General features: G+C 41.6%; 1 protein-coding gene across 1 annotated transcript in view; it reads right to left on the reverse strand.

Moving 5' to 3' along the window:
- The window catches only part of LOC132824077 (dynein axonemal heavy chain 5-like), a 285,827-nt gene that overhangs the window by 230,550 nt on the left and 41,066 nt on the right, over nucleotides 1–14,211 (reverse strand). The window contains 4 exon segments of the mRNA XM_060838346.1: nucleotides 3,444–3,765; nucleotides 4,228–4,313; nucleotides 11,825–11,932; nucleotides 12,266–12,481. Of these exon segments, the coding sequence (XP_060694329.1) occupies nucleotides 3,444–3,765; nucleotides 4,228–4,313; nucleotides 11,825–11,932; nucleotides 12,266–12,481 (732 nt within the window).

Raw genomic sequence — 14,211 nt, forward strand, 5'->3', positions numbered from 1 at the left:
CAGTAAATAAAATATCCAGCACTTCTAGGAAAATGGGCAAAAGTTGGACTGGCCACTAATTCAGCATGTTAACAAACAACATTAATTAATTACATATAGAAGACTCAACCTTGAAAGAAGATGCAGAGGTGATCTGATTAAAATACTCAAGATTATAAATAGATTCAATCGGGTAAATAGATACAGAGGGTAATATCTTCCAAGCCCATTAACGACCTGGGCAATACAAAGAAATTTAGGAAAGTTGCAATCCTGTGAACAGCTTCTCAATGTTAAGAGCATCGTCACATCCAGACCAATACCTGGGTCTCAGGATTAACAGTCCAGTGATAATACCACTAGGCCATTAGATAGTGGCCAGTGTTGTAGCTGTACTGGAACTAGAGGTGCAACAGGTTCTCAAGCACAGGTCTTCAGGATTATGTAGCAAATACACTGTATGTGCTTCAATCAAATTAAGGGGGAGGTGGTGGCCTAGTGTTTTTATTGCTGGACTCTTAATCCACAGATTCAGATAACGTTCTGGGGACCTGGGTGTGAATCTCAGATGGTAGAATTTGAATTCAATTCAAATCCAGGATTAAGAGTCTAATGATGACCTGTCATCATTAAGTTTATGACCTAATGATTTCATGTCCATTGCCAGGAAAAGCCCATCTGATTCACTAATGCCCTTAAGTGAAGTCACTACATGTAACGCTAGACCCACAGCAATATGATTGACCCTTAACTACCCTCTGGGATGGGCTTTAAATGCAGGCCTGGCCAGCAATACCCTCATCCATGAATGAATAAAAAAAAGCCATATCTAAATGTCTAAGGGGAATAATCCTCAAACAAGTCAAAGGGTGCGTCTCAGTCAGAGATTGTGCATCTTGGTGTTGGGCAAGACTAAACTAAGGGCTGGGATTGATGCTGTAATGATGAGAGTATATGTAATTCCAGGTTCTTTGTGGGAACTTGTGGAGGATCAGTACTGATGGGCTCAACGGATAATGCAAAGGATAAAGGGACCTGGAGGTTCCAAGCTAAGACTGAGGGTCAGTGTGCTAGGAGTGATTTATGTTGCCTTCCATATTCTGTTGATTCCTAAATGCAAGCTGAGTGGGTGGGGTCAGCTTTACTTTCTTTTTCAGCACGCAGGCCCCACTTGTGAGCAACAGGAGAGATTTCAAGGGACATATGATTGAGCTGGCACCTACACAGTTCAAGTTAAAATCATCTGTAATTAATGCAGCATGCAAGTGAAATGCATGCAATGCGAAACTGTTGTGTGCAAATGCTGGTCACAAACAATCTTCGCCAAACTGGAGATAATCAGCTTTGTGAAGTTGAAGTAATTAAATACAGCTTTAAAAGTTGCATCTGAGGGCCACAAAGAACAAAGATAAGGCAAGACCTCAAGCTGCACAGGGGCATGAAACTGATTCAGTCTCATAATATAGAGCACAAATGTCTGCTAATGTTCTTAGATGAAATGATACCTTTCTTGGGTGATGTGTCCAGGAGGACAAGATCTTAGTACTCATGTAGTACCTTGAACTGTCTCTTTGTGACATGACTGGTGCTGCAGTGATTGGAATAAAGCTCTACATTAAAGCTTCAAAAGAGGTATCCCAAGGCCCTCCCTGTCAGTGTGTTCCATGTCCCAGTGCATGGCGGAGTTTGCTAAACTACCATTTGAGTGATGAGAATGCTGATTGCCCACAATACCAGGGACCTGTTCTTATGTTCTAAGTGTTCATTGCAATCACATAGGCTCATTGCAAACATGACTGATCCAGCTACAGCAGAGGTTATCGTTGCTGTTGCTGTGATGGAACACAGGAACAGTGGAGGACCAGCTGCTCCTCGAAGCCCAGGACCATCAGGAGCCTCCAGCAGCTGCTGAATAACCTCCACATGGTGGGATCACATAAAGGTCCCCTCAGGATACACAAGAGGTACAGGAGGGTCTGAGACAGTTGTCCACGATGTCAGTTCCTCTGGAAGAGTTGGGGTAAGTGTCACTGCAGACGGAGAATGTCCCAGACACTGTCACAGAACTACGCCAGCTGCTGGAGTGAAACCTGTGACATGGAAGCGTGGGTGGCCATCCTTTCCCAGAAGCCATCAAGGTGACAGCTAGTATTATGCAACTGTGTCCTTCAAAAGAGCCACTAGGACCTGTGCGAGCTCTCAATCCTCAATAAACAGATGGAGAAAGGTTAATATAGACACAACTGCGTCAGATCACACCAACTCATCTTGTTTCCCTGTGATGACATCAGTGTCACAACCCGGGCTGTAGGCTTTGGCCTAGAAGAATGACAGCAGTTTTCCAAGGAGGAACATGAGGACATTGAATGGGAGGAACATTGCTTTCTGTATGATATAGCACAGTAGCTTTGGATGTTACAAGCCAGACAGGATTTAACTGACACCGGTTCCAGTAGATCTGAGCTGGGTGCAGCGATCATTCACTGATTGTGAATTTGTTGTTGTTCTGAAGGCAAGCAGTCTATTTCCATTTCCAGTGAAACTTCAGTTTGTTTGTTATTCATTTTGCCATTGCTGAATAAAGTGAATGCTTCAAAACATTTGAAGCCTTTCCTTTATGTGATGATCCTACATTGAACAATGATAAGATGCTAGACCTTGGAAGAGGGTGGCACTGACTTAGATGGGCTTGTAAAATGGGATTGGGCCAAGCTGTGTGGCTTGGTTCATAAACAGTGATAGATATGAGAATATGCAGTTGTACGGGCAATCAGGTGTCAGCCGTGCTATCTGTGCTCTGAGAAGTGTTAATTTGTGATTGCTCTCCCACTACATGCACAGTAAAGGGCAACTCCAGACTGCATGCTTTATTGGGTGTGCAGCTAGGTTCAAAGATCGTGCCAGTGTCAGGGATCACATGGAAGTGGCAAAAAGGGAGCACCTTAGGGAGGAGTTATTTAGAGATGAATTGCCCTTGCAGGAGAAAACTCTGCATGAAACTCATCCAAAGTGATAGCTGCTTTCTTTGATTCAGACAAGAAAAACTATTTCCTTTACTTGGGAGTCAACAATAAGAGGATATGAAGTTAAAATTAGACTATTTTGAAGAAAAATATTGAAGTACTTCCTCAAACAAAGGGCAGTAGGAATATGGAACTCTCTCCCCAGAAAGATGAGAGGACAATTAGAGTTCCAAAGGTAAAGAAATCAAAAGGTTTGGGATTAAGTAATAAATTGAGTGAGGTACAGGTTTGTCATTATGCCTCAAAAGGCAAAAGACTTATTCTTATTCCTACTTTCTGATTACAATTTAATATTTGTCAAGGAGCCCTAAGTTGCTTAAAGCTCCTACATAAGATTGGTCATTATGCAAGAGGTAAGACCGAATATAAATGTAAATTTGAACACCATACGCGGGATCAATTGGACTATGCTCAACGTATGTTACAAGATATATATGTTACCTGTTGCATCCATGCTCTATGATAAAGTACTTCATACTCCACCAAAACTCTGGCTACTTTATTATAGCTGCGGATGATCCTTTTTGCATCTGCGCTCTGCAGGACACCAGCCCTCTGCTCAAACAGCAACATGGGCTCCTGTATACGTCTGAAGAGCTGCCGAGCCCAAATTATTTTTCCAGCCACTGGAGGAAAGTCACGTGGTATTGGAGGATCAGCCTTCTGTTTTGTATAAATTAGGGATACAAGATCGACATCTTTATTGTAGCTGTGCAGAAGTTTTTGAAATTGCTTCTCAATTCCTAGATGTGGTATTCCAAGCCTGAAAGACACAGAGGTGATGGCCACATGTTTGAATAAAACACATCACTTCACCAGTCATTACTGAATGAGGTCAATCACAACACAGTCTTTTGAGCTGGCTGTGGCTAACACTCCAGTGTAATCATCACAGAGGCTCTGAAATTGATCAGTACAATGTGCAAAGGATTTTGTCTCAAAAAAGCACTAAGAAATAGAGCTGAAGTCAGTGTACATCAGTCATTCTGTCAAAGATAAAATGTTTTAGTTCAGAAAACAGGACACCAGGTAACTTTCTTACTCCAAACCGCTTCTCAATCAATGGTTGTGAAAATCATGAGGCTAGAAAGTGCAAAAAGCAAATCTCCACAGTACTTGCAGATTGGGAAGCATTTATTGAATAAGATCTGTTGTCTACAGCACTTTTAAAAGAATATGGAAGGATACAGATTCTTCAAAGACGCAGTGACATGTTCAGACTTACTTTTCAAACTTCACCAAAAATGACAAGGCCTTCTGAGTGGTTGAGATCCTGTCAAGAGTGGTATCCAGGAGCTGTTTTATTTCAGCCTGTCAAATTAAAGGTAAGAATGTTGATATAACCTGCACACTTATGTACTTTCAACATATTTCTTTTGTATGCCCATATCATTTACTACACCAAGCAAGGTACAACAGCCACATCATCTACTAGACCACGCTTAATAGTGACTGAATCTGGGGACTGGACACATGGGATTTTTGATCAAATCTTAGGTATGCCGAAATTAGCTAGATTTTAAGCAAATAATCTTACACATTAGATTGTAAGATAATTAATCTTAAATGCTTTTCAGAGCATTCTGTATTGTTTCTAAAACTGCTGGTAGGAGTAGACAGCACTGACTTTATTATTAAACCTGCCTCATGCCAATTCATTGGAACGTGAGTTTAACAACTAATCAAGTGAAATGTGTGCAGATGTCTTTTTTCTCATGTGGGATACTGATCTCTAGACATCATTAGGGGAGTGGTCTGAGAAGCGGAACAAGAAAATGATCTTGGTTAAAAACCCAAATATGTAAAATGGACATTGTATATAATCACACATCAGTATACATGCCACGCAAATACAGTTTGATTTTCTCTGCATGAGTGGGAGTTTTTCGCAGGGGAGGTGCGGTGGGGAGGTGGTAGGGTTTGGATGGACTTGGCTACATGTGGAGGTTAAAACTCTGAAAAATAGCAGCATGTGGGAAACCCAGGAAGTTTCCATTTTCTTCTGCTTTTAACAGGCACACATTCAGAAGAAAGTGGGAAATTCCCTCGAAGGAGCTAGGTCAGATATATAAATGTTACATAGCAATTAAGTGGCAATTAACCTATTCATTCTTGATTTAATTGCACAGACACAGTTTTCCTGATTTTTATCAATGTCATTAAGGCTGGTAAAGTGGAATGTCATTGATTACAAAATTGGCATACTACAGTGTAAAATGGCCTCCAGAAATAAACACTACCGCAGTTAGGCAGTAGTGTGGGGGTTAATTTTTAAAAAAGTAGACAGGAGTGTCGCCCTTTGATGTGAAGGGCACTGCTTGTCACTGGACCACTCGACAAAAAAAACACATAAATAAATAAATAAACAGGATTTAAAAATAAATAAATAAAATGGCCTCCAGGAGGTTCTGAAAAAAAATAAAATGGCCTCCAGGTGTTGATAGTAAGAGAAGGGAATCAAGCAGGAGAACTTGAGGGGTAAATGAAGGAAAATGTGTTGCCTTTGTGCAAAAGAGGCATCATGGAGAGAGGGTGAGACCAAGAAAGAATTTCCTCACCCAGATGTGTGCTCCAGGTTTAATTCCATGTAGATATTGATTTTGTAGCTTGATGCTTGTAGGATAAAGAATCTTTACTTCATAATTTTTTACTTCAGCAAATTGCAAGAGTACAATTTTTCTGATATCCAGGACAAGAGCAATTTTTTAAAAGCCATTTGACTTAATTTGCCCATTAGTTACCTTACTGTAAACTCAGCTGACCCCCACCTTCATTGCAGAATGGGAGAGGTTTACGTCACCAATCAATTTCTAATGAGGAGCAAGAGAACTAGCAGAGAGACCAGGAGCAGCAAGCAACCTCTGCCTTTTCAGCAGCCATGTGCCACTCCACAGGCCTGACAGCTAGGAGACAGAGCTATAGTCTGAATGAAGGAATACCCAGAAAACATTATAGAAAGTGTTGAGAAGATCAGCTTCATTGGCATATTTGAGCAACAGTTGCTTCAGGAGAATCAGGCTCTCACATCAATGTATTTTGGATATTTTCAGCTTCTTGGCAGAAGGCCTCCTGAGTGGGCATGCAAAACACTGGCCTTCAAAGTACCACAGCCCTGAAAGTCTTCACTTCCAACTCCTTCAACTGGGAACATCTGTAGGCCATAATCTGGAGTCCAAGGATCTACTTCCTAATTCACAGATAATTATGGGGTGACATGTTGGGATGCTCACCCTGTTCTGCTCTGGAAGAAAACTCAGCAGTTAGCCAACTGCCTGTTCACCTATAAAATTCTGCGAGTAGACTGAACAAGGAAGCCCACCTTGCCGATCTGCCTTTTAATGATCTTTATTGACTCTTAATTATTTATTTACACATGGTGTGTGGTCTTCCAAATTCAGTGCCTGCCCAAACACACTCGATTATGGGGGTGAACACAGAGGTGGGTGCAAAGCCAAACACCAAGGACACATATTTGTAATATCTAGCCTGGTATATCCCACTTTGTGCAACATGTGTACTTTAACAGTAACTGGACAGTCAGGCACAAAAACTCTTGCCTTTCTATAGTAGGGTTCAATGGCTCATTGTACAAATGTGCAATCAAGTATCTTGATAATCCAACAAGAAATCCTTCAGCATTCATCAAATGGAAAAGATTCCATTCCTTCAACACACATATCATTTGTAACTGCTATAAGTTTATTAGTTTTGCATGTGGAAGACCGCACAGCTCTTATAACCTACACTAGTCTATGGTGTGGAGGTGCTTATATTGGACTGGGATGGACAAAGTCAGAAGTCAGGTGACACCAGGTTATAGGCTAACAGGTTTATTTGAAATCACAAGCTTTCAAAGCATTGCCTCTTCATCAGGTGAAGTGAGAGAGCCGCAGGTACAGAATTTAAAGGAAGAGAGATCGATAAGTAGAGAGATAAAAAGAGCATAGGCAAAAACAAGGACTGCAGAAGCTGGAGATCAGAGTGGTGTTGGAAAAGCACAGCAGGTCAGGCAGCATCTGAGGAGCAGGATAAAAAGATCATAGCAATGGTGTGAGTGGAGCACATACAGAGCAGCCATGGGGACCAAATTTGCACCCCAATATGTCAAAATTTCCGTGCAGGATTTCTTCGCTGAGCAGAACCTACAACCAATGCTATATACTGGATGCATGAATGCCATTTGGACTCATGGCAACAAATCACTGAAGTGACTACACAGTGATATCAACACGTTTCATCTCACCATCAGACTTACCATGCACTACTCCTCAGAATCAGACTCGTTCTTGGACACATGCATCTCCATCAAGGATGGACACCTCAGTACCTCACTCTAACACAAACCCATGGATAAACCTTATGATGCTGCATTTTTCTAGCTTCCACCTAAACATGTTAAAGAAGCCACTCCATAGGGACAAGCACTGTTCAGATGAGAAGGAACACAACGGACGCCTAAAGATGTTGAAGGATGCCCTCATGAGAACAGGATATGGTGCTCAACTCATCAATCGCCAGCTCTGACATGCTACACTGAAAAACTGCAGCGAATGCCTCAGAAGGCAGAGACAGAGTACGACCAATAGAGTACCCTTTGTTGTCCAGATCTTTCTAGGAGTGGAGAAACTACACCATGTTCTTCACAGCCTTCAAAATGTCATTGATGACGATAAGCATCTCGCCAAGATCATCCCTACGCCTCCACTTCTCACCTTCAAACCTTAACACTATTCGCAGCAAACTAGCCAGCCTTCAGAACAACATCGATCACAACACTATGGCAACCACTGCAAGATGTGTCAGATCATCAATATGGATACTACCATTACACGTAAGAATACCACCCACCACATACACAGCAGGTAGTTCAAAGTTTGTGAGAAGATTTGTAGCTCAGGTGCTCGTTGTTGTGGTTCTGTTCGCCGAGCTGGGAGTTTTTCTTGCAAACGTTTCGCCCCCTTTCTAGGTGACATCTTCAGTGCTAGGGAGCCTCCTGTGAAGCGCTTCTGTGCTGATTCCTCCGGCATTTATAGTGGTTTGAATCTGCCGCTTCCGGTTGTCAGTAGCTGTCCGCTGCAGTGGCCGGTATATAGGGTCTAGGTCAATGTAGACATCGACCTAGATCCTATATACCAGCCACTGCAGAGGACAGCAACTGACAACCGGAAGCGGCAGATTCAAACCAGTATAAATGCCGGAGGAATCAGCACAGAAGCGCTTCACAGGAGGCTCCCTAGCACTGAAGATGTCACCTAGAAAGGGGGCGAAACGTTTGCAAGAAAAACTCCCAGCTCGGTGAACAGAACCACAACAACAGCAGGTAGTTATGTGACTTGGCCAATATTGTCTACCTCATATGCTTCAGGCAAGGATGCCCCGAGGCATGATACATTGATGAGACCGTGCAGACGCTACAACAACGGATGAATGAACACCATGTGACAATTACCAAACAGGGATGTTCCCTCCCAGTCAGCGAGCACTTCTGCAGTCAGGGACATTCTGCCTCCAATCTTCGGGTAAGCATCCTCCAAGGCAGCCTTCGAGATATACAACAATGCAGAATTGCCAAGCAGAAACTGATAGCCAGGTTCCATACGCATAAAGACAACCTCAACCATGATCTTGGGTTCATGTTGTGCTACATGTGACCCCACCACACTGTCCTGTATCTGTAAAATCTTCCTTACTGTCCTGTTTTGACATCATCACCTTGATAAATTGTTATGATCTCTCTACCTTAATTAGTTTGTACAGTTTTGGATTACTTATTACTTTGGTTACACCCTCAGCATTTGACTGTTATACCTACTTTGTTATTCCAGTCATTTGTTTTGATTCCATCACCACCTTATTTTAAATTATCTCTCTGCCTCATTTAATCAGATTATAGGCCAACCATTGGCTTGTTATACAGCTGTGGACACTTTACTCACACTGTCTGACACTCTTGATCACCTGCTGGGACCTATTATCCAGCCTGTCAACACTCCACTCACACCATGGGTTTGATCTTTTACTTTCTCTGCCCATTAATCTCTCCACCTATAAGGTCTGTGAATTTCTGTCCTCACTTCACCTGACAAAAGGGCAACGCTTTGAAAGCTTGTGATTTCAAATAAACCTGTTGAACTATAATCTGGTGTCATCTGACTTCTGACATTGCACTAGTCTAGTCCATCACAGGTACTTTTGCCTCCATCCAGTCTGAGCAGGTGACTCCTTAAAGACATCCCTACCTTCTAGGAATGTAGATGATGAAACCTGAAGGAGACTTGCCAATAAGGGATTTTGATTTGATTTATTATTGTCACATACCCAGATACAGTGAAAAGTATTATTTTGTGTGCTAATCAGACAAATGATACTTTCCATAAGTATATCAGGATGATAGAACAGAATTCAGAATATAGTGTTACAGCTACAGAGAGAGATCAATTTTAATATTTGGAATGAAACACACCACTGCAAGGATGATCTTTAAGCAAGTCATTAACTTGCTGAAAATGTGAATCAAATGCCTTCCACATCTGGGGCACTCTTCAGTAAGTATCTCCAAAATGATAGTTGTCTGTTGTCCCTTGAGCAAAATGCTGCTGCAAAGAGGAATGGAGGTTTAGCAGGACAAAGGTGCAAACTACTTGTCATTTTCTGACAGGGAGGAAGAGGAGCTAAGAAGATGAGGAGTATAATGTGACCAGGCCAACTGCATCTTGCTGCCACAGAGGCCAACATTGGCCTGATACAACCACAGTTTAGTTAAGAAACAAGCCTAAAGCCAAATGAAAACATAAGTGTAAACACTCTGAGATCCCAGGTCCCACATTCCCACAGTCATAAATCACTGTATCATTGACTGCAAGGCCTACACCTGGATGTACTTTTCTGATCATGACTTTGTCCATTGGGGAATCAAAATGCTACAGCAACAAGGGCAAAGTATGTTAATGATTTTTTCATATATAAGTTATTTGAAGATTTTTTAATGATGTGAACAGAAACAACTATAGGAGATGTCATGGAAAAAGAAGCCAAGTGGAAGTGCATTGAGAAAAGTCTACTCTTGCCTTTGTTCTCTCTACACATTTTTTCTCATGGTCCACTTAAACTTCCTTGCCAGCAGAGAGCTAAAGTAGACAGGCAGGAGGCTGGAGGAACACAGCAAGCCAGGCAGCATCAGGAGGCAGAGAAGGTCCGTTTCAATGTAACCCTTCTTCATGACTGGGGATGGGTGTAGAGGAAAGCTGCAGATAACGGTGGGGGCAGGGTGATGAAGCGGAGAGCTGAAGACAAATTTGCTGCATGTCAGTGTTCTATTCATATGTCATGGAGATGCATCGATTAATGTACTGGAAACAAACAGCCTGAACATCGAAACTGTGTGAGCAGCTTGCAATAAATAGATATCTAAGCAATCCCACACCTGGTGGATGAGTGGTCCGGGCACATCCAGTGTTGTGAACAATTAAACAATTCACTGGAGAAGGTGATTCCATCAATGTTCTTACCCACAATGCTGGGAGAGCCAGCACATCAGTGTAAAAAATAATGCTAATGCATTTACATTCATCTTCAGCCAGAGTGGTAAGTGGATTATCTATCTCAGGGCCTCAGCCTGAGATCCCTAGCATCATAGATGCTAACCTTCAGCTAATTCAATCCTCTCCATGTGTTGCCTCCAACTGGAGGCTCTAGGTACTTCAAAGCTATGGGCACTGACAACATTCTGGCGATTGTACTGAAGACATTCAATGGCATTAACATCGATGAATCCCCGCCCTCAATATTCTGTGGCATACAGTTGACCAGGAATTAAACTGAACCAGCCATCAGAAGTCTAGTCGGAATTCTGTGTCAAGTAATCCACCTCCTGTTTCCCCAAAACCTGTACATTATCTTGCAAGGCGTAAGTCAGGAATGTGTCGGAATGGTCTCCATTTGCATGGATGCATGCATTTTCAACATCACTCAAGATACTTGATATATTCAGGATAAAGCAGCCCATTTGACTGGAACTCTACTTATGCCTTTAAACATTCACTTCCTGTGCCACCATGGCAAGAATGTGCACCATTTAGTACACAGCAATTCCACAGCAACTTTGAGAGCACCTTCCAAACTTGAAAACTCTACCATCTCGAAGAACAAGGCTAGCAGATACACTCAGCACCACCTTCTTGAGGGCAGTTATGGATTGGCAACAAATGGAGGCCTAGCCAGCAATGCCCACATTTCACCAGTGAATTATAACCATTCCCATGGTATTTACATTGACAAACAGGCCTTCAAATAATTGTTTTCATTTGACCAGAACTGCTACATATAATTGAAACATGTTAATAGGAAAGGTGCTACACCACCTTATTTGACCACTGACAATTGCTTGCAATACTAAGAAATTTTCATAATAATGACACAACTCTTTCAGAGTCAAAATTCTTATTCCATGAATGCTTTCATCAAATGCCAAGATGACGCATCGATAAGTCAGGTAAAGGGATAGATATTATGTGAAATGTTTTCTACATTACAGAATGAATTCATTAATGTAATATTTTAGTTTTATTCACAGGTCACCCTTATATTCTGTGTGAGTAGCACCTACAATTAGAATACTAAGGATAGGTTATACTGTATCATTGGTTCTTTGAGGACACATTTCACCTGGAAATGTTCTAAACATTAATAACAAGAGATATTCATCCCATCAGTCTGCCCAGATTCATTCAAAATCTGTTATAAAAAGAAGAGTTATCTATTGCAGTCAAATAAAGCCAAAAATTACAATGTTTCTCCACTCAAATTTTTAGATGGATACAAACATGCAAGTCACTGATCTGATTAGTAAACAGCATGTAATCCACATCAAAAACTGTCTTTTTGTAGTCCAGGATATTATAATCTTGCTTTTTCATTCCAGACACAATAACCTGCAATATATGAAAGACAGAAAGTGAACTGGCCTATCAAAGAAATTCATTCAATTGGAATCTAATTCTAGTGTACCAAATTTACATCCAAAACATGTCATTACAATGAGGTACAAAATATATCCCAGTCTGTCCCTCATGTAATTCTCAAAATACACCAACATCCACAATATGGTATTAGAAATTTTAAATACACAATAGTAGGAAACTCTACTTCTCAATGTCCTTCCAAATACTTGCATTGTAATATGGTAAGAAACAGAAATGATATTTGTGTATAAATGAGACAACATAAAATTTATTTTGATTTTGACACACAGTTATATTTCTGACCTGAAATTTGTTTGCCAATTCTTCAGCCCCTTCAATTGTGGATTCTTCGAGGCTGGAGTATATAGTAATAGTCTCTAGTATCTCAATAATCTTTTTTAGTCGTTTCTCAAATGTATCAAACTTCCCAAAGATGTACATTTCACTAAACTCAAATGGTTTTTCCTTTGGATTCTCCTCCATTTTTTGCTTGGTCATGTTATAACAAGACTGATATTCCTAACATTGTAAGAAAAAGGACAAGTAGTTGTTATTAACATCCTGGGAATTACACACATAATGGAATTCAAAAACTTTATCGATAGTACTTAGTTGTCAACCTTTGAAGCATATTGATGTTCAGAACAATAAATTTGAATTTCATTCTGACTCCACAATTCATAGGATCCCCACAATGCAGAAGCAGACCAGTTGGCCCATTACGTCCACACTGCCCCAGTGAAGAGCATTCCACCCAGACCAACACCCCCAGCCTATCTCTGTAACTCTGCATTTCCCATGGCTAATCCACCTAGCCAGCACATCCCTCAACACTATGGGCAATTTAACATGGTCAATCCACTTACTCTGCACATCTTTGGCCTATGGGAGGAAACTAGAACACCCAGAGAAAACTCATGCAGACACAGGGAGAATGTGCAAACTCCACACAGACAGTGGCCCAAGGCTGGTGCTACGAGGCAGCGGTGCTCACCACTGAGCCACCATGCCATCTCAAATCATTGGTTGTAATATATTGAATTTGTCAGCATGATCAGCTTTGAGTTACTTGACTGCTTTTGGAAATAGATCATGGTGGGCCAATTTTTGCCAAACCAGAGGCTGCACACCGGTGTTAGGGTAATAATGGAAGATAATGAAGGAAGTACACCGATCAACCTTATCATCTTTAGAATGCTTCAGATTTGAAGCTGTGGACATCTAGTGTCTGCAAGATCTCTTTAGTGACCTTCAAGAACCTTACTGTAAGTTTGAAATTTCTTGAGATGTTTGAGGAGAAAGAAACCCTGGCACCATTGTCAATCCTTAAAACAAAGTCTCTGTTTATGCTGCAATCACAATGGAACCATCCTGCAACTGTGCTCTTTCACAACTCCCATCCCCATCATCACTGTGCTGACCTTCCTTGTCAGGTACGTCAACATGATGGAGGACAGCACAGAGGTCAAGAAAAGCTTCAGGGTTTGGTTCAGCAAAGAGCAGGTCAAGGTCACTTTGATGAAAATGGCAAAGAAGCGATCCTCTGCTCTCTGTGCTTTGCTTTCAGGGATGCTGGGGCTATCTCATTTCAGTTGGTCATCCCAGAGCTTGTTTCCTGCAGTAAATCTAGCCACATTGTGGCCACTGTAGTGCCTTCATTTTTTTAGGATTACAAGGAGGAAGACCATCATATCAAAAAGTGCAAGTGGACTAAGTGCTGCAGCCTGTATAGGATGACAGGCCAACTGGCCGTAAACCAAATGCCTCAGTGACGCACAGGTAACAAAGATGAACCAAGGGAATGCATACTGAATAGCAAACATGCAACCATCCACCTACCTGGAGCTCCAATGTGAAGGATGGGACAAAGGAAGCAGGGAGGGATGGTGAGGGCTAAAAGGTGCAAGGCAGAAGGCTGTTAAACATCATTGTCCCTGAAACCTCCTACTTCTCGGCAAAGTAAATGAAGGAGGAGCCAACAGAAGGACAATTGCAAGAGTAGCAGCTGGTGAAGAAGATCAAGAGGTTTAATCATTCCTAAGCCTGAAGTGACTCCCATCTGACACAGACAATGTGAGCTGCTCATCTTCAGATGGGAAAGGACAAGCAGAAGAATCATACAGAACAGAAACCCTTCGACCCATCAAGTCTATCTTGCCAAAACTATACCAGTACCTTCACTCACTCCACTTTCCCCTTTAGACCCATAGCCTTGAATGTTTATCCAAGTACTTTATAAAAGTTGTGAG

The sequence above is a fragment of the Hemiscyllium ocellatum genome, chromosome 17, assembly GCF_020745735.1.
Source record: "Hemiscyllium ocellatum isolate sHemOce1 chromosome 17, sHemOce1.pat.X.cur, whole genome shotgun sequence".
In the NCBI taxonomy this organism is placed as follows: domain Eukaryota; kingdom Metazoa; phylum Chordata; class Chondrichthyes; order Orectolobiformes; family Hemiscylliidae; genus Hemiscyllium; species Hemiscyllium ocellatum.